The following is a 24,401-nucleotide window of genomic DNA, read 5'->3' on the forward strand; positions in this document are numbered from 1 at the left end:
GTCTCATGCTGGTCTGTGCCTTTGTGTTTAGTGCCAGCAGCTCCGCTCTCGAGTAGATGAAGGAGCTGGTTCCAGAAGTTTTAAAAAGTGCGTTATCCATAGTATATCTAAGAGGTAGAAAGTAAAGTAACTAGAGGAAGGTGAAAAAAAAGTTTGAAAGACTAGTCTAAAACAGTTAAAAGTTAAGAAACTAGTACGGTGTTGCAGAGCTACTTGGAAAGGCTGCCGTCACTCCAGCGCCATCTTTTTAGAAATTAACTAGATCAAAAATGAATACAAAATACAAAAATACATAAAACTCAAACACTGGGTCACACACAAAATTTTTTTTGAGCATGCAATTTATTGAAAACACTGCTTAAACTGAAACAGGCTGTTTTACAGCTGATCAAAAGTTTAAGACCACAAAAATGTGGATTCATTGTCATTTTCTGTCAGGTAGTCACACTGTCATGACGTTCTGAGGGCAAAAAAACATTCCCTTTTTGAACATGGTCGGGTTGTTGAACTGCTTAAGCAGGGTCTCTCTTGCTGCTGAGATGGGACACAGTAAGACAGTCATTCGGAATTTCTTACATGATCCTGAGGGTTATGGAACAAAAAAAAAAGTCAAGTGGAAGATCCAAAACAATTTTACCAGCACTGACCCAGAGGATTCATTTGGCTGTACCTGCAAGACACTGGACGATCCTCGACCCAAATTAAGGCAGTTACTGGTGCTGACTGCAGCCCCATAACCACCAGACTGAGACTGAGACTGAAGGGCTTCAAAAACAAAAAACGTCTTCAAAGGCCTCGTCTCCTTAAACTCCACAGAACTGACCTTTTGGACTTTGCAGGAGAGCACCAAACATGGGACCGCGTGGACCTAAGTCCAATTGAGAACCTTTGGGGATGGATGGCAAGGAAAGTTTACAAAAATGGACAACTGTTCCAGACAGTAGATGCCCTTCGTGTGGCCGTCTTCATCACTTGGAGAAATGTTCCCACTCACCTCATGGAAATTCTTGCATCAAGCATGCTGCAAGCAATTTTGAAGTGATGAACAATAACGATGGAGCTGCTCATTACTGAGTTCATGTTTGGAAGTTTGATTTCTGTTTTGGGGGATTTTTGAGTCTTTTTGGAGGTGTTGTCCTAAACTTTTGATCAGCTGTAAAACAGCATGTTTCAGTTTAAGCGTTGTTTTCAATAAAGTGCATGCTTAAAAAAATATTTCATCTCACTCCCATTTATTCTTGTTGCATGTTGAAGCTCTACTTGGACCCTTGTTAAGATCCAACAATGCAAAATATGATGTTTTTTTAGTCATTTTCCAAATGGTCTTCAACTTTTGATTGGGACTGAAATAAAATAAACTAAGAATAAATACAATAGTATTTTATTTGAATAAAAATAGAATAAGACATAGAAAAGAATAAGAATAAATAAATACAATAGTACACAGAATAAATACAATAATACACAGACAGAGCAATACAGAATAGTCAAGTATTGGAAGTGAGGGGACAGTGTTATGTACAGTGTTATTTAATCCAAAGAAGTGTGTGGAGAAGAGAATCCAGTGTGGAGGGGGGCAGCATAGAGCCAGACTGCTTGGGGGAAAAGCTTTTGCACAATCTCGCCGACCTGCTCCTGATGCTGCAGAGTCGTCTTCTGGATGGAGGAGGAGTAAAAAGTTGGAGGGAGTGATGATGCGGGTCAGCCATGATGATAGTGGCTTTATGAATGCAGCATGAGGTGTAAATATCCAGTAGACTGGACACTGGATTTGTCAGTGTATCCCGTCACTGTCTCAGCATTCTCATTCATGTCTATGTGATGGACAGTGGTCGCTGCTTCTCTGAAGACGCTTCATTCTGCGCACTCAAAACAATCCTGCAGGGCGTCAGTAGCTCCCTCTGGCCATGTTCTGACGTGCTTTGTAACAGGCTTGGTTCTCTTCAGCAGTGGCATGTATGCTGGATTGAGCATTATTGTAATGTGATCAGACAATCCGATATGGGGTGAGGACGTGTTGTCATTAAGCCACGTTTCCCGAAGATAAACACAGCAGTCTCTTAGTTCGCAGCTTTTTTCTCTCTGCAGTCAGATGTAATCAAGTTTATTGTCCTGTGAAATGACGTTTGCCAGAATGATGGATGGAACAGCCGGTCTGGTTGGGTTAGCCTTTAGCTTAGCCTGGACACCTCCTCGCTTGCCGCACTTCTGGGTTTGCTCGCACTGCTTGTGGCATCTCCTCGCTGGGATGGTAGCTGTAGGCAATTTGAGGGTGTGCTCTTAGAGCGTATTTGGGTAGAGTTTTAAATCTAACATTGGTATCCAGAAGACTGTAGTAGGTCTATGAAAGTCTTTGTATGTCTTTCACACACATGTTGTGTACTACGTGGGCAGAATCAAGAGAAATAACAAACAAACAGTGTTGGGGAGTAATGGAATACATGTACCAGCGTTACGTATTTAAAATACAAAATGTGAGTAACTGTATTCTTACAGTTACTGTATAAAAAGGTTATATTCAAATTACAGTTACTTTGTTGAAATAAATGGATTACACGGCGGTCTTTTCCTGTTTCATATGTTACGCTATGCCCTCTCTATTTTTGGTAATTCCACGCCGGTGGAATATTCTATAGGAGATCGCTGCAAAAAGTGCAGCCTTACCCAATGTCCACCCTACTGTTACTCATTTTATATTAAGGTTTAAACATCTAGTTGGTATTGGTATGGCGAGTAGCCTTCAGTAATAGTAATAAATCAAAAAGCAATATTACATTCATGTAGCTGTAAAAAGCATGATAATATATTAAGTAATCCAAAGTATTCAAAATGCGTTACTCTCATTGAGTAACGTAACGGAATACGTTACAAAATACATTTTGGGGCATGTAATCTGTAATCTGTAGTGGAATACATTTTAAAAGTAACCTTCCCAACACCGCAAACAAACAAAAAACAACAAAAATGCACCTTTTTAGGAGTCGGAGTAGCTGCTGCGCCCCTAGGGTGCCGCAATGATGCAATACAAACCAAATAAATACCATCTCCTAACACCTGATTTATTGCCTCGGCTACATTTCACAGGGAAGAATACTTCTCTCTGTTTATTTTAGTATCAGAGTAACAAGCCACCTCCAAAACCTCTCCATAATGCACTGTGTGCACCAAAGTTTAAAACACAAATATGTGATGCTAATTATAATTATAATTTATTACAATAATTCCCAACATAGGCAGGTCCTATTTAAGCGATTTAGAATAGAATAGACCTTAATTGTCATTGTACATGTACAACAAAATTGTGTTTGGTTTTTTGTTTTTCTGTTTTTTTGTTGTTGTTTTTTTGAGAACGTGTGGCAGTATTCAGGAATAGAGAAACTGACCTGAGTTTTCTAAAGATGTTATACACTACAGTTAATTTATGTTAATCGGGGGTGTGGGAATTATATCATTTTTATTAAGCTTGAGTAGTGGCATTTTGGTAAAACTTTTATTAAATGAAGTAATTATAATCATTTTCTTATTCATATTGCAAGTGTGCTCCTAAAAAGAATTAGCATTCAGTCTTTTGAGGGTCATAAGCTTCATCTGGCGAGACTGTGTAGATGATCCGTGGTGAAAGGTGACACAGAGTGCAGTAAAGGTCGATGCCAACACGCTTACAGACACAGATGACACGGAGATTCATTTCTAGGGTAGAGGTGAGATGTTTTGCTTGTAACTGTATTTTGTACCTACAAAACTGTTGCTTTTGCACAGGATGTGCTCATGATGTTCCAGAGATAAGAGTGAAGAAGAACAACGACAGGAAACACCTGGAGTGAAGATGGTGAAAATGTCTCTTTAAGTGTGTTAAAGGTTGTCAACAAAGAAGTGTGGTGACTGTCATTAACTGTAACTTATGCATGTTATGTATCTGCTTGACGCAAGAAGGGGCGTGAACCCTGACATTTAAAAAACATTTGAAGTGTGCTTTCTAGCGGAGATCTATGCTGACAATGTAGTGGTGTGTATCTTCCCACGCGTGTGTTTAATAAAATCATTGTTTTGACTCACTTGGACCAGTGGTCGTTTGTCTCACACCTCAATTGCGAATTGGGACAGGGGGCAATCACTTTTTCACACAGGGCCATGTAAATTTGGATTTTTTCCCCCTTAACCCTCTGGTTATGCTCACCCCCACCTTCATCCAGTAACGGCATTTTGTGTTTACATATGTTATCGTTGTCTAATATTTACATTTGTTTGATGATCTGACACATTTAATGTGACACAAATACAAAAAAGGAAATCCCACACTGTATGAAAATACAATTTGAGCTAGAATTAACTAGATTTGATGCAAAAGGTGTAATCACTAACATTTTAATAAAATAAAATACATAAAAATTATAAAAATTATCATTCAAATTAAATAGTAAATAAATTGCTCTTTTAATAAAATGTTACATTTCACCTCTTTGGATCTATTGTCCTTTATAAACACCATTAAATAACATCTCAAGAGTGAGTAAAACATTTTTATAAGGTTTTGAATAATACCATTCCTAGTGGTGCTCATTGAAATACTATGAATACTTTGGATGTGAATACATAAATACGCAAACACATAACTAATATATGTATCCTGTTTTGTTCCATATCTCTGCTGACCTATAGATGTCTCACAGACCTAGATTGGCAGCTACTTTTGGAAAGTGCAACATCTCTATGCACAGAAATTGCAAAGCAGAGGTTACCAAACAAGGATCGCTATACAAAAAGGTAAAATGTTCTCTCAGCTTTAAACAATTTTATGAAATTAATGTAATTTTATTTTTTAATGTATTTTTGTATGGGATCAGAACGATGCCACCTTGAAATGAAACCGAAAAAAATATTGAAACTGAAAAAAAATATTGTAACTGAAATAAATGAACTGAAAAATCTTGTATTGAAACTGAAAAAAAATTGATAGTGAAAAACAATTAAATGAAACTGTAAATTTTTAGTTTTGGCTTACAGTTCCACTTTTTTCAGTTTCAATCCATTTTTCAGTTTCAATCTGCTGGCCCTGTTTTGGCGTCCGGGGGCGCGCGCGGGGGGGGGGGGGATTCCGACCCGCATGTATTTGCATACATTATAGAGGCCACTAGTGCTGACCAAGCTGCCATCTTTCTCTCTTCCTGTCTTTCAATGGCTGCTTCAATTTCAGCTCGACCCTCTAAACCGCAGGTAAGTAATCATTTTTTGTCATCTTTCCTTGCTGTCCCACTGGACTGGACATTAGTTTAGTTTTTTAGCTACATCTGGTGAAGTTGTGGTAAAATGCTGGTATTAGCCTATTCGTCGTAGCAAGCTAGCCTGAAGCTAATATTTGCTAAATTTAGGGATACCCGTGTCTCTTTAGGAGTTGGAGGCCGGTGTTTTAGGAGTGGCACAAGATCTCATCAACAGGCAGTGTTGGGGAGTAACGTAATACATGTACTGGCGTTACGTATTTAAGATACAAAATATGAGTAAATGTATCCGTTACAGTTACCGTTTAATAGGTGATATTAAGAAAACAGTTACTTTGTTGAAATAAATGGATTACATGGCGGTATTTTCCTGTTTCATATCTTAGGCTATGGCCTCTCTATTTCTGGTAATTCCACCCCGGTGGAAACCCAAACAAAACACGCATTAAGAGGTTCTAATGCCTGGGTCTCAGTCTCGCGGCCCATGTCACCCCTACTTATGGCCCGTGAGTGAAGAAATATTTTTAAAAATTATTATACAAAAATGATTTAGTATGAAGGCAATAGGCAGAGTGTTACAGGCAATGCCCTAAAGAATGTAGCCTCATGGGCAGTGCAGTCCGTGCTGCAGGGAGAATGGACTGCCATACCTGTTATGTGTCTGTGAGCGCGAGGAGGGAGAAAAAGGAGAGTGAAAAGTACGAGTTGTCACCGACCAGAAGCGGGAGATGGAAGCATGTAAATATAATAATAACCACTGCAGCCAAGAAGAGTGCCTGACGAGCCCAGTTGTAAGTAAGCTATTAAGACTCGACTGTACACTGTGTTTGTGTTTTCCTCCGAAACAATAAGTTCAGTTGGAGCAGCCTTTCAACGCCTCTCTCTGTCTCTCGCTAGCAAAGTTGACCCAGACAACAAAGTAAAGCTAGTTTTCAGCTACGAGCCTGACACGAACCCGACGTATTAGCCAGAGTAGGACTGGGCGATATATCGAGTTTTTTTTAAAAATATCGATATATTTTTATACGAGATATGAGATGAGACAATATCGTTTATATCGATATAGTCTATGTTACGTTATAATTATACTTGTGGAGCTGCAAGTTTGCCTCTCCTTCATCCACTTTTGTCTCTACGCAACGTTACTCGACCTCGCCTCTCCTTCACTGAACACAACTCCCCCTCCTCCCCCATTGCTTCACCTGCAGGCAGTGACAAGATGGACACGGCAAATCTCCATTAACGAGTTACTGCGCATCGCCCCGTGCATGGGGCTGGACAGTGTCAATGTGTTAACAAGCTAACCGCGCTAATGAGCTAACCACGCTAACGCCATGCACGGCCTAAAATCCTTTCATTTTCTCAAAAATTGACAGTGTGCCTTATGTATGAATTCTGGTTGTGCTTGATGACCAAGAACCGATTTTATGTGATACACAGCGCTCAGCAATACGTCAAAAAATGTTTTAGTACGACTTTGGTAAGTTACGGAGCTGCACCGCTTGATGGATTGTTGGAGCTTTACGGCTACCGAGGAGCCTCGCGGAGTGATACGTACTGTGCTTCAACGTAATATTACCGTACTGTGTGTGTATAAGGACCATAAATGGCTCCTGTTCAGAGACATGGTTACGAAGCGGATTTCAAACTCCAGGCTGTCAGTCACGCAGTAGAAGTTGGGAAAAGAGCAGCTGTGAAATCTGTCTTTGTTATTATGCTCAGCGTCTGTTAGTTTGCATTTTGACTGCACAATTGTGAGCTTTTTGTTATGCACAAAAACAACATTGTTTTCTTTTATTTATGGAGCATCATTATTTAATAAATGCTCATAATTTATTTTTGAGTAATTTCTTCATGTACATCTATGCTGTATGTTAATAAATGTGCCTGTGTGACATCTGGGACACAGCTTTGACTAAGAACTCTCTTTTTGTTCTTACTTTATGGCTTTAAAAAAAATATCGAGATATGAATTTTGGGTCATATCGCTCAGTCCTAAGCCAGAGTACCCTTTACTACGGTTCGGAGCCGCGGACCTGTTTCATATACGCACGGAGTAGTTTTCTATACAAGATCGCTGCAAAAAGTGTAGCCTTACCTAATGTCCACTCTACTGTTACTCATTTATATTAAGATTTAAATATCTAGTTGGTATTGTTATGTAACCTTCAGTAACAGTAATAAATCAAAAAGCAATAGTACATTCATGTAGTTGTAAAGTATTCAGAATACGTTACTCCTGTAATCTGTAGTGGAATACATTTTAAAAGTAACCTTCCCAACACTGTCAACAGGTTAGCACAAAGTGTTTAGCAACCTCATACCACAGTGCAGCAAAAGCAGTCTCATGAGCGCTGGGAAGGACAAGCCCAGAGCCCCAAACAGACAGTGCAGGAGATGACAAGGTTAGTAATTGTATGGTGAAAATTATACTTTTGGTTATCTTGATTGGCAAAAAAAAAAAAAAGTAAATACAAAATCTGCTTCTCACATATAGGGCATTTCCAAGATTTCTTTCAAAACTTCTTCCCTTTATTTCATTACAGCTGTCCTGTGCCAGATGTTCTGTTGACCCACTGTGAGAGGCATCATTTCAGAAACACCAGGAAGACTGAAACTCATCGCAGGGATCAAGCAGGGCTCGTGATCTTCACCAGCAGCTCCCTCACAAGACGGATAAACTCAGCATTTCATGAACATTGTGATGGAGACCTTTGTTGTGCTCTCTGGTTACTCTGGTATGAATGACTCTGAATTACTTTATGATAAATAACACACTATTGTCAAAAAACAGTGAAAGAATTCCAGATCACAAGTTTTTAGTTCAAAATACAAGTAACAACCTTTGACTTTAATCAGGTTTTATTTAACTGTGTCAGAGAAAACATCTTGTGCTCTTCATGTAGCTGAGTACATTCAGTGTTTAAAACAGAACTTGTGCAGGTCTGAGATCAGCAGTTTTCTGAAACACCAAACTGAGTTACTGTTAATGCTGATGTATAGTGACACAGTTACATGAGTGATTAATCCTTTTGACTTTTTGTCTTTAAATTTATCAATAAAACAGCTGCAGCTTTCACTGACAGCACGTGTGGTACTTTAACCTTTGTACTGTTTTCATCACTTAATTTTGGAGTTACTACAAAGAGTGAAGATATAGGATGATCTGTCTGCTGTCACTGGGTGGTGCTGAGGTCTGAATCTGAGGACGGCTCCTGTAATCACAAAGAGAACAGAACCATCACAAACTGAAATATAAAGTTTATCTCTCAAATCTGAAATAAAGCTGATCCTCTCAGTCCTCACACACTCGGGATCTGAAGTTGTTCAGTCCTACAGTTCTGCTGACAGCTGACATATGAGCTGTTTATTATTATTTTTTTAAAAAGGCCTTATATACTAACACATTTTCCAATATCATGTTTACCTTAGAGTTGTTGGAGCTTTGTAAATGGACATCTGCAAAGATGAGATGATGGAGCAGGTTTCAGTCCTGGTTCAGTCTGCTGCTGCATCCTGGTCAAAACATACGGAGGTGTTATCAGCAGTGGTATTGCACAAGAAATATTAATGCTACAAATTATTTGTCCTAAAGGATGCAAGCTGTACAGAGTACTGCACATGTGACTTTGTGAACATAACTCATTAACAATAATTCGGACAGTTTTTTAACCTGAATATTTGCAACAAACTCAGTAAAAAAATATATACAGAGTCAGTGCTAAAAAAATAATCAGAGGAAAAATTAAACATTTTAACTTAAGCTGCCAAGCGGAAGTAGTTGGTTTCAGTACACAAATATCGGGCTTTGTTATTTAATCCATAGCTATTGACTAATGAGGGGTTACTGAAGTGCCAGCTTTTTAAAAGTTGGTGTTAATGTCCTTCCACATGTGGCAAGCGACAGAAAACAGGCTGCTGTTTGCACATATTTAATAATCAGCTCTGCACAGGAGCAGAAGCAGAGTCCAGCCTGTTGCTCTTACAGGTTAATACTCATAATAAAAGTACAGTAACCGTGGTTAGTTAGTCACTGAGCAGCCCGGTGCATTTCTCTTGATTTCTTTAGTCAGGGTAAATTCATTCACCTGCACGGGTTAGCTAAACGAACTTTAAAAAACAAGTTTCCCCTACAGCCGAGTGCTCATCTTAGCTAGCTAGGTAGCTAGCTAAGGACCTAAGTTACGGATTAGCTTACAAACACATTTAACTTAGCGAAAATATTGCGGCGGGGCCTCGGGTCCTTTTGTCAGGTAGTCCAATTTACTGAAGAACACCTCAGGCTGTCACTTTGAAATAGTCGGTAATGTAAACGCTGGACCTCTCAGTATCTGCCATTCCCGAACAGACACATGCAAGTTTGTCCATGACGGCAGCCGTGTCGTCCGTGTTTTCTACAGTAATTGGTCAGCATTATAATATATGCAAATACATGCGGGTCGGACTCCCCCCCCCAGCGCGCCCCGGACGCCAAAACAGTGCCAGCAGATTGAAACTGAAAAATGGATTGAAAGTGAAAAAAAAATTGTAACCGAAAACAAAAAATTTACAGTTTCAATTAATTGTTTTTCAAAAAATTGTTTGTTTGTTTTTCAGTTTCAATGCAAGATTTTTCAGTACATTTATTTCAGTTACAATATTTTTTTTCAGTTTCAATATTTTTTTCGGTTTCATTTCAAGGTGGCATCGTTCTGATCCCGTATTTTTGAAGGTTAGCTAATATTACTGACTATATTTTCAGCCTCTGTAAGCTTTCATAGTTAAAGAAACTGTAATGTAAATCGTTTTATATCTTTTTAACCCTTACATGTGTTAAACTGCAGTTAAACTGCAGAAATGTCTCAATGACAGAAAAATTTGAATGACCTCTAATTTCTAGTGATGGTAAATTTGATTCTTTTTACTGAATCGAGTTTTAATGAGTCACTCACCAAAGTGAATCGGGTTTTTTGAGTCATTTGAGTCACTGAGTCAGTTGACCAGAGAGTGCAAAAAATGTACATTTTCACTCAAACTTAATTAGTTTCTCTTTTAATGTAAATCCTACTGCTAAGATGAGTGATTCTTAAAGAAAACAACTATTTTATATAGCAAAAAAGAGCAAAAGAATTTCTAAAGGGAACATTTCTTTTGTTTATTTTTATTTTATTAGTATTTTCCTTACATGTGTCAAATATATATTTTCTCATCTAAATGTCCACTGGCGCTGTGAGCCAGGGGGCGGTAGTGCGCCTTAACATTGGTTGCCAACCAAGAAGAAGAAGTAGCTGCGAGCCAGGAGGGAGGGGGTGAATGATTCGTTCGCTCTATGATTCAGGACAGGAGGGAGGGGGTGAGCGAGTCATGAGTGATTCGCTCGCTCTATGGTCGTGTCCAAATTCATGGGCTGCATCCTCCTGAGGCCGCATTTGTAGACCGATTACGTCACAGCGACGCGCCGAAGGCTGTCCAAATTCGTAGACTCCTCCGAATGCAGCCGACAAATGCGTCCTCCTTTTCCCTGAATCTGAAGGATGGGTCGGTTGTGTCCTTCGTGGCCCACCATATCCCAGAATTCATAGTGCGGCCCAGCCAACCTCCGGCAATGGCGGCCGCTACTAAGTTTTAAAATTACTTTTATTAATCTTTCTGGGTCACAAAACACACTTTTAACATATTTTCAGGCGAGAATGTAGCTGTGTAAACTTCAAATATCTGCTCGGTTTATCAAGGTATCGCATATTTGCAAAAGTGCTTCGACGTTTTCGGAGACGTCTGTTACCCACCAGCTCGATAGCTAGCCGAGAGCTCGAGGGTCACTGAAGCCGCCGAGAACGGCACAACTCCCGGCACATCATTTTCAGATCACCGCGGACTTTTGCTACTCAGGTTAAACGTAATATATAAGTCACTTAGACAACCTAAAAAGGATATTGTTTGGCTTTTTTCAGTGTTTTATTTGTTCGTGAGTAAATCGGTTTGGCTGAGATTAAAGTTATTAGATTAGATTTGTTAGGTGTAGGCTGTGTGCAGGCAGGAATGGTGGACCCATAGTGCAGACGCTCGGAGGCAAAAAGGTGAACTCAAAACAGCTTTAATGCTGAACTCCAAAAAGGTAACAAAACTGAGACTCCAAATAAACTCAGGCAAGCAGACAGAACACACAGCACAGTAAACAGTAGATCGCGACAATGACAAACTGAAACACAGGGCTTAAATACATAGAGGGAGCAATCAGGGAATGGGCAACAGGAGGGAAACACAGCTGGGGAAAATCAGGACTAACGAGACAAGGAAGCAAGACCAGGGCAAACACAGACACTGACTGGACACGGGGATATAGCAACTAAGGATACACAGAAACGCGAACTAGACAAGGGGATACAGCTGACAGGGGAGACAGAGCAACTAGAGAAGACAGAGACATAAACCATAAGACAGAACTCAAAGAAACCAAAGACTAGAAATTATAAATAATATAATAAACCCAAAAACCCTGGGTCAACGACCCAGGCATCCTAACAGTACCCCCCCCCCCCCAAAGGGCTGGCTCCCAGACAGCCCAAACCGCAACAAAAAACAACCCAACCAGGGTGGGCGGCGGGGGAAACAGGAGGGAGGGCTCGAAACAAACCAAACAAGGAGCCAGAAACCAAAAAAAGTACAAACACCGGAGCCCGGAAAGCAACACAACAAAACACAGGCCCACGACAGGCGCAGGCGACCAGGAAAAACAGTTCACACAAAGTTCAGGAGGGCCGGCCCGGAGGACGACGGCTCAAGAATCCAGAAAAAAAGTACAGGAGGCCGGCCGGGCGGTAGGCACCGGCGGCAACGGAGCAGGTCAGGAGGCCGTCCACGACGGCGAGGACGTCCAGTCATTGGCCTGGACAGCGCCGGACAGGATGTGCAGGGCGGACAGGGCGTGCAGGGCGTGCAGGGCGTGCAGGGCGTACAGGGCGTACAGGGCGGACAGGCCGGAAGGGCGAGGACGTGCAATCAGAGGCCTGGAAGGAGGCCGGCACTGTCAAGGCGCAGGCGCGGGAGCCTGAGATGGTGGCGCTGCAGGCGACGCTGATGAAGCTGGAGCTGGACCAGGCGACGCTGAAGCCGGAGCTGGACCAGGCGACGCTGAAGCCGGAGCTGGACCAGGCGACGCTGAAGCCTCGGAGGCCGCAGCCGCCGCCGCTGGCAGTGTGGATGAAGCTGCAGCCGGCGAGGATGATGAGGCTACAGCTGCCGGCCGGCCGGGCTCCTCGGGCCCTCCAGCTGATGAGGCAGAAGACTGGACGGGCTCCTCGGGCCCTCCAGTTGATGAGGCAGGAAGCTGGACGGGTCCCTCGGACTCTCCAGCGGAGACAGGTGGCTGTGGCCGGACGGGTCCCTCGGACCCTCCAGCGGAGACAGGTGGCTGTGGCCGGACGGGTCCCTCGGACCCTCCAGCGGAGACAGGTGGCTGTGGCCGGACGGGTCCCTCGGACCCTCCAGCGGAGACAGGTGGCTGTGGCCGGACGGGTCCCTCGGACCCTCCAGCGGAGGCAGGTGGCTGTGGCCGGACGGGCCCCTCGGACCCTCCAGCGGAGGCAGGTGGCTGTGGCCGGACGGGCTCCTCGGACCCTCCAGCGGAGACGAACAAGGACTGGCGCAGTTCTCCAGAACCCCCAGCGGGAACAGAAGGCTGGACGGGCCCCTCGGACCCTCCAGCGGAGACGAACAAAGGCTGGTGCGGTTCTCCGGAACCCCCAGCGGGAACAGAAGGCTGGACGGTCCCCTCGGACCCCCCAGTGGAGACGAACAAAGGCTGGTGCGGTTCTCCGGAACCCCCAGCGGGAACAGAAGGCTGGACGGGCCCCTCGGACCCTCCAGCAGAGACGAACAAAGGCTGGTGCGGTTCTCCAGAACCCCCAGCGGGAACAGAAGGCTGGACGGGCCCCTCGGACCCTCCAGCGGAGACGAACAAAGGCTGGTGCGGTTCTCCAGAACCCCCAGCGGGAACAGAAGGCTGGACGGGCCCCTCAGACCTTCCAGCGGAGACGGAAGGCTGGTGCGGTTCTCCAGAACCCCCAGCGGGAACAGAAGGCTGGACGGGCCCCTCGAACCCTCCAGCGGAGGCAGAAGGCTGGTGCGGCGAGGGAGAGGAAGTCCGTGGCAGTGTTGAGGCAGGTAGGGAGTGTATGTGGCACTGGGGCAGCGAAGAGGAAGAGTTAGTGAGAGAGAGAGCAAGCTCACTAGCCCTGACTTGCTCTCTCAACGCAGCTATGGTGTTCTCCAACTTGGTGTCCTTAGCAAACTGAGAAAGCCGAGGGTTATGCCGAATGACGGCATCCACTGCACTCAGCCCAACTGCCATGGTCCTCAAATCTGGGGATTGGGCGACGCGGTCAAGCAGGCTCACCATCCGCTCCATCTCAGCGTTGCACTCCGAGGAAGAAGAGTCTGCGGGGTCCATTTTCTGGTCGCGATCTTCTGTTAGGTGTAGGCTGTGTGCAGGCAGGAATGGTGGACTCATAGTGCAGACGCTTGGAGGCAAAAAGGTGAACTCAAAACAGCTTTAATGCTGAACTCAAAAAAGGTAACAAAACTGAGACTCCAAATAAACTCAGGCAAGCAGACAGAACACACAGCATAGTAAACAGTAGATCACGACAATGACAAACTGAAACACAGGGCTTAAATACATAGAGGGAGCAATCAGGGAATGGGCAACAGGAGGGAAACACAGCTGGGGCAAATCAGGACTAACGAGACAAGGAAGCAAAACCAGATATATTAACATAAGACATGGACCTTCAAAATAAAACAGGAAACATAACACAGACACAGACTCACAGGCAGGCACTACAACAGAGGGAACAGAGATATGGGACCAGGGCAGACACAGACACTGACTGGACACGGGGATATAGCAACTAAGGATACACAGAAACGCGAACTAGACAAGGGGATACAGCTGACAGGGGAGACAGAGCAACTAGAGAAGACATAGACATAAACCATAAGACAGAACTCAAAGAAACCAAAGGCTAGAAATTATAAATAATATAATAAACCCAAAAACCCTGGGTCAACGACCCAGGCATCCTAACAAGATTAGATAAAATAAAACTTTATTAATCCCCCGGGTGGGTTCCTCCTTGGTTTTCACACAGCTGAATAAACGTCAAACAGAAAACCAATTAAACAGAAGTGTGAGATGGTCGAGAGTTTACGCCAGCGTCCTGTTATGGAGTTTATGGAGTTTATTAAACTCCACCGAGACAGCGGTGGAGTTAATCAGAAGGCTAGACCGTCCAATTTCACAGCTGTTTACTTCCGGCCTATCCGACCTTCTGAGGACCCGGCCCACGTAGACCGCGAAGGCCGGGTCCTCAGGAGGATGCAGCCCATGAATTTGGACACGACCTATGATTCAGCACAGGAGGGAGGGGGTTAGTGAGTCATGAGTGATTTGCTTCCCCTACGATTCAGCGCAGGAAGGGAGGGGGTGAGTAGCTCAAATGTGCTGTTAGCATGTTAGCAGAGCGATGCTACTGTGAACCGAGGAGCTATTTTCTTGATGTGAGCTTCTACTCAGGGTTTTTTCTTCCAGTTCAGAGCAGAAATGTTTTTGTTAAGATACTGGATGTTGTATTTTTCTTCACAATTTGAATTATAAGCTGGATATATTTCTACTAATGAAATTAGTTTGCTAACAGCAACAGGGATGAGTCAGTTGCGCTTGTGAATCATGATTCATGAGTCAGTAAAGTGATTCTCAAGTATTGAACGATTCGTTCATGATTCGCGCATCACTACTAATTTCCTGCTTCCTGGCCTCTAGTTACATTGTGTGGAATCTTGGAGTGCTTTCCGACAAGCATATATCATTCAATGTACATATTAAACAAATATGTAAGACTGCTTTCTTCCATTTGTGCAACATCTCTAAAATTAGAAATATCCTGTCTCAGAGTGACGCTGAAAAACTAGTTCATGCATTTATTACTTCCAGGCTGGACTACTGTAATTCATTATTATCAGGATGTCCTGAAAACTCCCTGAAAAGCCTTCAGTTAACCCAAAATGCTGCAGCAAGAGTCCTGACAGGGACTAGAAAGAGAGAGCAGATTTCTCCTATATTGGCTTCCCTTCATTGGCTTCCTGTTAAGGTCTTTTTTCCTCTCTTTTTTTCTGCTTCCTTCCCAGGGAGTTCAGTGATTGTTCAGGTTTTTTCTAATGTTGTTGGGTCTTTATCTTATAAAAACCCTACAACATCTCAGGGTCTTTATGAAGGTATTGTAATTCTGTTCTCTACAGTTTACCTAATGAAACTGTCCATAAACTGCAGCTGGTCTACTACTTCCTCTACTTCCTCCAATCCATCAACGTATCTTTCAGACCCCATTCCTACAAAACTGCTCAAAGAAGTCCTGCCATTAATTAATTCTTCAATCTTAAATATGATCAACCTATCTCTAATAATCGGCTATGTACCACAGGCCTTTAAGCTGGCTGTTAAACCGTTACTTAAAAAGCATCTCTAGACCCAGCTGTCTTAGCTAATTGTAGGCCAATCTCCAACCTTCCTTCCATATCAAACATTATTGGTTTCCGCTCCAATAATAGTACAGAAACTGCTTTGTTAAGGATTACCAATGACCTTCTGATGGCAGCTGATTCTGGTCTCTTATCCATCCTCATTCTCCTTGATCTTAGTGCACCGTTTGATACAGTTTCCCATAGTACCCTCCTGAACCGGTTAGCATCCATTGGCATTAGTCAACCCCCCCCTAGCCTGTATCACCTCATATCTCAGGTTCACTTAGTTTATCCAACTTAAATCACACTCTTCAAGTCTCTATCCTGTGTCTGCTGTTGTGCCCCCAGGGTTCAGTATTAGGGCCTTCTTCATTCATTATCTACATGCTTCCTCTTGGTCATATTTTTCAAAAATATAATATAAATTTTCATTGTTATGCTGATGACACCCAGCTCTACATTTCTTCTAAACCCAATTCACCCCTCCCACCTACCTCCCTCTCAAACTGGCTTATCGAGATTAGATCATGGTTCTCCTCCAATTTTCTTAAACTTAACAGTAATACAACAGAAGTTTTGCTTTTTGGTACAGCCTCTATCTTAACGAAATCCTACAGTTTTTCCATTAACATTGAAAATTCTCCCACCCTTCCCTCCCCTCAGGTTAAGAGTTTGGGTATCATACTTGACAATACTGTTTCATTCCACTCTCACATTAATTACATAACCCAGTCTGCATACTTCCACTTATGTAAAATATTAACCGACTCTGTCCCTTCCTTACTCCCCTTACTTATTATTATTATTATTGTTATTATTATTATTATTATTATTATTATTATTATTATTATTATATTACCCCAGTTCTTCAGCAGCTTCACTGGTTGTCCATAAAATCTAGGATAAACTTTAAAATCTTACTTCTCACATACAAGTGTATCCATAAATCTGCTCCTTCTTATCTATGTGATCTGCTTCAAATCACCACTCTTTCCTGCCTTCTCACATCCTCATCTGCCATTCATCTTACCGTTCCTTCCGCACGTCTTATCATTATGGGGCACAGAGCCTTCGGTCGCTCTGCTCCAGAACTCTCTTCCTCCAGCCATAAGAAATATAAGCTGTGTCCCAAAACCTAAGCCGCATCTTTCGGAGGACCAGCCTTCATGGTCTATGTGGGCCGGGTCCTTCGAAGACCGAGAAGGCCGGAAGTGCGAGGCTGTGAAATGGGACAGTCTAGCCTTCAGATTTGCGTCACCGCTGTGTCGGTGGAGTTTAATAAACTCAGCCGTCTGCTCCTTGCTATCTAAAATATATCAGGACACTGCCGTAAATTCTCAACCATCTCATACTTCTGTTTAATCAGTTTTCTGTTTGACGTTTATTCAGCTGTGTAAAAACCATAGAGGAACCCACCCGAGGGATTAATAAAGCTTTATTTATTCTAATCGAGTCTAATAACTTTGATCTCAGCCAAACCGATTTACTCAGAAACAAATAAAACACTGAAAAAAGCCAGACAATAACATTTTTAAGTTATCTGAGTGACCTATATATCATGCTTAACCTGAGTAGCGAAATACCGCGGGGGGTCTGAAAACGATGAAGCCGGGAGTCCGTTGTTCTCGCTGGCTCGAGTGACCATTGAACCCCCCGGCTTGCTATCGAGCTGGTGGACAACAGAGGTCTCCGAAAATGTCAGAGCACTTTTGCAAATATGCGATGTCTTGATAAACCGAGCAGATATTTGAAGTTTACACAGCTACTTTCTCGCCTGAAAATATTATTCTGTGACCCAGAAAGATTAATAAGAGTAATATTAAAACTTAGTAGCTGCCGCCATTGTTGGAAACTGGAATTGGTTGGGCTGCGCTATGAATTCTGGGATATGGTGGGCCACGAAGGATACACCCAACCCATCCTTCAAATCTGGGGAAATGGAGGACGCATTTGTCGGCTGGATTTGGAGGAGTCTATGAATTGGAACAGCCTTCGTTGCGTCGCTGTGACATAATCAGTCTACAAATGCGGCCTCAGGAGGATGCAGCCTATGTTTTGGGACACAGCTATAGACTCTCTTCCAGTATTTAAGTCACAGCTCAAAACACATCTGTTCAAACTGTGCTGAATTTATTTGTTGTCAAGTTCTGTTTTGCAATTTTAACTTATTTTATATATTTTTATTACTATTGTCTCTTTTATTTTTTTTTTCTTTTGTAAGGTGACCTTGGCTTTCTAAAAGGCATCCCAAAATGTATCATTATTATTGTTAGTGAAGGTTACAAATGATCTTCTTATGGCCTCTGACAATGGAGTCATCTCTGTGCTTGTCCCGCTAGACCTCAGCGTTCGATACTGTCGCCCATAATATCCTATTAGAGCGATTAGAACATGCTGTAGGTATTACAGGTACTGTGCTGCAGTGGTTTGTATCATATCTATCTAATAGACTCCAATTTGTGCATGTAAATGTCTTCTTCACACGCTGAGGTTAATTATGGAGTTCTACAGTGTTCAGTGCTAGGACCAATACCGTTTACATTATACATATATATATTATACAACTATCTATCCATGAAGCCAGGTAACACACACCAATTACTTAAACTGCAGGAATGTCTTAAAGACATAAAGACCTGGATGGCCGCTAACTTTCTGCTTCTTAATTCAGATGGTAAATGGTAAATGGACTGGTTCTTATATAGCGCTTTTCTACTCTGTCCGAGCACTCAAAGCGCTTTACACAACTAATTCATTCACCCAATCACACCCATTCACACAAGCACTTCTAAGGTTAAGTGCTAAGTAACTATCTAACATTCATACACATTCACACTCCGATGGACGCATCGGAGAGCAATGTGGGGTTAGTATCTTGCCCAAGGATATTTGGCATGCAGACTGGAGCAGCCTGGGATCGAACCACCGACCTTCTGGTTAGTGGTGCTTGCTCATATGGGGTCATATGATTGCTAGGTTTTTCTCTGTATGCATTATTGTAGGGTCTATCTTTCAATATAAAGCACCTTGAGGAAAATGTTGTTGTGATTAAGTGCTGTATAAATAAAATTGAATTTAAATGGAATTCTTCTTTATATAAAGCATAAATATCACTTTGTTAATTGATATAAAAATCTCTCTCTTTTTTTTTGCTTGGCTATTATTTTCTATTAAAGGCTATCGAGCTCTGTGAGTCTTCACAATAATATTTTTTGGTTATTTTTGGACATTTTTTCATAAATGCTAATGAAAAAAAATGTGTTTGTGTGATTTATGATCCATATAGGCCAACAGTGGACTGAAGCAGTGGAAAAAGAGGTGGTTTTTGCTCACTGACAGGTGTCTCTTCTATTTCAAAGGTTTGTACTTTATTAGGTTCTTCTAACTGACCATCAGTTTCCATCATTTTCAGTTTACACAAATAGCAATGGCTTGTATTTAAGTGATGTGCTGTGTGCCAGCCTGTTGACAAACCACTTGTCAGCCGGAAAAGGTTGGAGTTCTTGCCCCAAGTGGATGAGTTTAAGTATTTCGGAGTCTTGTTCATGAGTGCGGGGAGCGGGAGATTGACAGACAGATTGAGTATTCAGCTGCAGTGATGTGGATGATGCAATGTACCAGTCAGTTTTGCTGAAGACAGTTGAGAATAAAATCAAAGCTCTCAATCAGTCTGGCCTACGTCCTGACCCCCACCAATGGTCACAAGCACTGGAAAGGGACCGAAAGAACGAGATCAAACATACAAGTGCCAGAAATTAGCTTTCTCTGAAGTTTCACTGGGCTCTCCCTTGGAGATAGGGTGAGGAGCTGAGCCATCTAGTAGGGGCTCAGAGTAAAGTTATTTCTCCACATTGATAGGAGCCAGTTGAGTTGGTTTGGGCAACTGATTAGGATGCCTCCTGGGTGAGGTTTTCCAGGCTTATCCCACTGGAAGGAGGCCATGGAGCAGACCAAGGACCGCTGGAGTGCTTATGTCACATCTGGTCTGGGAATGTCTTGGTGATTCCCCAAATAAGCTAGCGGAGGTGGTTGGGGAGAGTGAGGTGTGGGCTTCTCTTTGTTGCTGCCGCTGCAGCTTAGCCATGGATAAGCAGAAGAAAATTGATAGATTGATGGACTTGTAAGAGAATATAATAATATAGTTTCAGATATTATGCTAGAAGAACCAATGTGAATACGATGCCATACAGTGTGTGCTGACTTTTACAAAAAGGCCTGCAAACAACACGAGCTCAAAGCAGTAAAAGCTCAGTGTGGCTGTGGTACTTCGTCATGCATGTTGATCTCCTATGAAAGAGCAGCAGTTTAGGTGCAAACCAAAAACAAGCCAGTGGGCTCTCAGTCTTCCCAGGTCAAGTTATTGTTAATGGAAGATGGACACACCCTTAAAACAGAGAGAGCTGCAGTCTCTTACGAGACTGAAACAAGTTCAGGTATCAGTGACTATAACGATTATATGTAGCAACATAGTGGCAGTAATGTAAAGGATGGTTTGTCTGTGAAGGTTCTCAGTCATCCAGGTCATCGTAGTCTAAAGAGCTTGCAAAGAAAAGCGTCTGGACTTCTTTAAGTTTCTTGAAGACGTTTCACCTCTCATCCGAGAAGCTTCTTCAGTTCTAGGGTCAAATGGTGGAGAGTCCCAGATTTAAACCCTGTGGAAGTGTCCCCCCGAGAGGGACACAAAGGACCCCCTAATGATCCTCTACCTCAGTGGTTCCCAAACTTTTTTTTGCCAGGCCCCCCTTTTTCACAAGAAAAATGTTCGCGCCCCCCCCCCCCCCCCCCCCCCCGCACAAACACATCCTCCAAACACACACACCCATATTTTGTTTACAAACTCCATTGCGGTTTATTTCACACCTCAAACATTTAGTAAACAATTAAGCAAATACAAGTAAACGGCAATAAATTACAGGTAGTAATAAAATACACTACTAACTCTTTTACGCTGCGTCCACACCTACACGGGTATTTTTGAAAACGCAGCTGTTTCTATGCGTTTGGGCTTTTTGTCAACACGTAAACGGCGTTGCGATTCACCGAAAACGAAGATTATTTAAAACTCCTTTTTTGCGTTTACGTGTGGACGAGGATTACAGAGTTCGTCACGCAACGTCAAAGCTATGTGCCTCTTTTCACGTCACGCTGTGCGCCACGTTATTGTTTACAGGAGATGAATTGCAGAATGGCAGATAGAGACAAAATACTGTTAATCTGACTATCTGCAGGTTTTACACGCTTACATATACACACGCAGTTACTGTCCCTGCATTTAGAAAGGCAGAGGCGTCACGGTGTGATTATTTTACGTGTAGTTGTTTTTTTTCCTGTGTAATAATATTCAACATTGCTATCAATACATTTTTCAAAAAATGTCTCTCTGTGCAAAATGGGTTTAAACAGATAAACAGCTGTGGGATACTGTTTGTCCGTGATTTGAACCGGGGGAACAAATTACGGCAGGATCAGCCTGATATTATTTGTATCCCACTGTAACTTTACTGCATAAAGAGCTAACATGTCCAAAATGTCAGGAGTAGTTAGTCATTACAAGAAGTGTTTGTGAACTAAAAATCAAGAATGTGGGATCCTGTTTGTCGGTGATTTGGAGAGCCCAGCGCTGCTCCCGACGCAGGGAAACTAATTTTGCAGGGGAGACCTACCTTGGCACTTGTGCAGGTGAAGCCAAAGGGAAGATATGCTTCACCATATTTTCCTGTCTTTGGCTTGGAAGGAAGTTGGTTTGGAAACATATTTGGCGATGCTTCATCTCCTGCTTTGCGTTTATGTGGGAGCCCCGTCAAAAACCTGTCCACAGTGTCCAAGCGCTCTTTTTTTTTTTTTTTTTCTTTTCATACCGCGCCCCCCTGCAATGGCTCTGCACCCCCCTAGGGGGCGGGCCCCACACTTTGGGAACCTCTGCTCTACCTAATCACATGAGCCAAGGTGAGAAAACGGGTGTAGGTCCCAATCAGCTAAGGTTTCGGGTGAGCTCATTGTGAAACCTGGCCCCACCCTATCATGTGATTTCCTGAGGTCAGATGGCCCAAAAGAAGATGAGACACCAGCTAGGGAAGATAAGAAAGACAAACGCAACAACATTGTCATCCCCTATGTAGCTGGTGCATCAGAGAAACTCAGGAGAGTTTTCCCCAAGCATGGTATCCCAGTGTAATTCAGACCCAGCAACACACTCAGACAAAAACTGGTTCATACCAAAGACAAAACTCCTCCTCAGTAACCCAACGCTGGGTCAAATATGGACCGAGAAATTAAATAGTTTAGATAGACTGTGTTCCTTTTTTGTTAAAACCTTTTTCCCACAAATGCAACACCCAATCTCATACTTTCTTTGTTCTGTATACAGTGATCTCTAAATAGTTTGTCAAACAGAGCAACCTCAGCCTCATTTCAAATAATAACTTTAAACAATGATATTAAGCATTTTTAAGTAGAAATAGCTTTCTTCATCACAAGCTAGCTGGTGTTATCTGTTAAAAAACCTTTAATGAGTAGGTAAAGTTCTAGATTAAACCAATAAATTGCATTATTAACCCTTTGATTTTCAGACTGTTAGAATTCACTTTTTAGTTACCATGTTTTATTTCATAGTAGTGGAGAAGTCCAGTGATATCTGATTAGGTCACATACTAATTGAAAAAGGCAGTTTGTGAAGAATGATGTGGCTTTTTCTGAGGCTTATCTTCAACCCTAACAACTGAGTAAGATTTTGACCCAATATTTTATCAAAGCTGCCCAACCTATTACCCAACAGATTTAGTCAAGCTGTGGAGTGAATTAACCCGGCACATTACCAATCCAACTCCTGAGTTGGGACTTTTGAACCAATATTTGGTGACAATAACCCAAATTATGAACCTACGGCTTTTACACAGCAGTAAAGTTATGAAAATAACCCAACATTTTTACGAGTTGTAAGAATAGATTATAGTAGTATTAGGGATTTAGTTGTATTAACCATAGTAAAACATTATATTCATTATTCATTTAAGTAGCTCATAGGTCAAGTTGCTAAACATTCACAGGTAGAGCACACACACAGAGTTGGGAGAATAGGTCAGAGGTGTATGTGAGAAGCAGAGGCGACATTAAGCTGTAGGGCTGGGTATCGTCACTGATTTCTTGAATCGATTTGTTTCCGATTCACAAGGTCCCGAATCGATTCGATTCAATTCAATTGGATTCGATTCAATTAAATTCGGTTTGAATCTGGGAAATTTTGACAGTCAGAAATATTATAATTCAGATCAGTACATTTACATATTTTTGTATCTATAAAAACGAAGCTGACACACGCAAGACTTTATCAAAGGTGTGAGCGTCACAGCAGATGCCTTTGTGTCAAAGTAGCTGAAGATAAAACAGAAAAACATGAAGGTGGTTTTCCTGGCCTGGGATTTTATAAAAATATTCTGCAGTACATCAAAAACGAAAGAAAACCATTAATCAACATATGAACATTACCTCTGACGTTACAGCGGTTTTATTAGAGACACGGCTAAGCGCTTTGCATTTTGCATAATTTTAAAAAGTTTAAATTTGTTCAGTATTGAACGGCAGAAATTAGGTTTTCTTTTCGGAAGTATGTAAAACGAAAAAAAAAAAAACAGCGGCGGACAGCGCTGTAAACAACGGTAGAGTTGTGCGTAACAAGCAAGCGAATAATGCAGAAAACAGAATTTTAGACGGGAAACTGTTCTTGAAGTACAGAGAGAGAGACAGAGAGAGAGAGAGAGCTGTGCATGAAGTGTGATTTTATCGTGGGTGAAGCAAAACAGTAAAAGTCAGAGTGATTTCATGACGATGTTTATGCGAAGCGTAATTTGGATCTTCTTTTGCTGCTGGTTCGGTCAATATTGTTTGGAGAGAGATAAAACTAACAGCTTTAGAATCAGCGCAAAAAGGGCGTGAACACAAAGCGCGGACCCGCCGAAACATCAGAATCAGCGAGCTGTCGGCTTTCAGCCCTGACCGTGTCCGTGCAGTTGTTGTGCCAGAAAGTGATTGTCTGCCAGAAAGTGATTACCGTCCGCGGGAGCGCGCGCAGCCACTTAAAGCTGCAGCGCCCGTCGGGTGTGTTTATGTCCTTGTGCAGAATCCGTGTACCTGCTCTCATTTACTGTCTTAGCTGTTTGGTGGTTGTTGAAATTTTGTGAGGTTTCACCTGAGATTCTGGCGTTTTGGGCAAAACAAATTTATATTAAAAAATCGATTCAGGATTTTAATGAATCGATTTCACGTTATCCAAGCCAGAATCGATTTTAATCGATGAATCGATTATTAAAACCCACCCCTATTAAGCTGCCGTTAGTAGGATAAGGAGTTGGTAGGCCAAAGCAAGGAGAACATAGTGTGCGAAGAAGTGGGCAGCAAGGACACGAGATAGGGAGGCAGGAGACAGAGAGGCATTAGCAGGCATCTAGTTTTGAGAGACAAAGGTTGTCGATGTCTTTGATGTCTGCCTCTGATTAAAGATTGTGGAATCATTATAGTTTTTTATGATACATTATACTGCTGATTTGTAAGAAATGCTGTTTGTGTAGAATCATGGCCTTATTTCTGTGATTAGGGAGAACATACTGCACAGAAAGCCAAGGACGTAACTGAAGCTTACTGAGAGGGAGTGAAAGAATGTGTGAAACGGTCAGACACTTCGAGATCTGC

The 24,401-nt window shown here is 42.3% G+C and overlaps 1 protein-coding gene across 9 annotated transcripts in view; it reads left to right on the forward strand.

The window, feature by feature from the left end:
* plekha6 (pleckstrin homology domain containing, family A member 6) overlaps nt 1–24,401 on the forward strand; it is a 191,807-nt gene that overhangs the window by 43,560 nt on the left and 123,846 nt on the right. For all 9 annotated transcript variants that reach the window (XR_003220236.1, XM_025907519.1, XM_025907513.1 and 6 more), the window contains 2 exons: nt 4,660–4,764; nt 19,003–19,075. Coding sequence is in view for 8 of the 9 variants with exons in the window: in XM_025907519.1 (XP_025763304.1) it covers nt 4,660–4,764; nt 19,003–19,075 (178 nt within the window). In the remaining variant the exon portion in view is untranslated. The remainder of the gene's footprint in view (nt 1–4,659; nt 4,765–19,002; nt 19,076–24,401) is intronic.

Source organism: Oreochromis niloticus, linkage group LG5 (genome assembly GCF_001858045.2).
Source record: "Oreochromis niloticus isolate F11D_XX linkage group LG5, O_niloticus_UMD_NMBU, whole genome shotgun sequence".
In the NCBI taxonomy this organism is placed as follows: Eukaryota; Metazoa; Chordata; class Actinopteri; order Cichliformes; family Cichlidae; genus Oreochromis; species Oreochromis niloticus.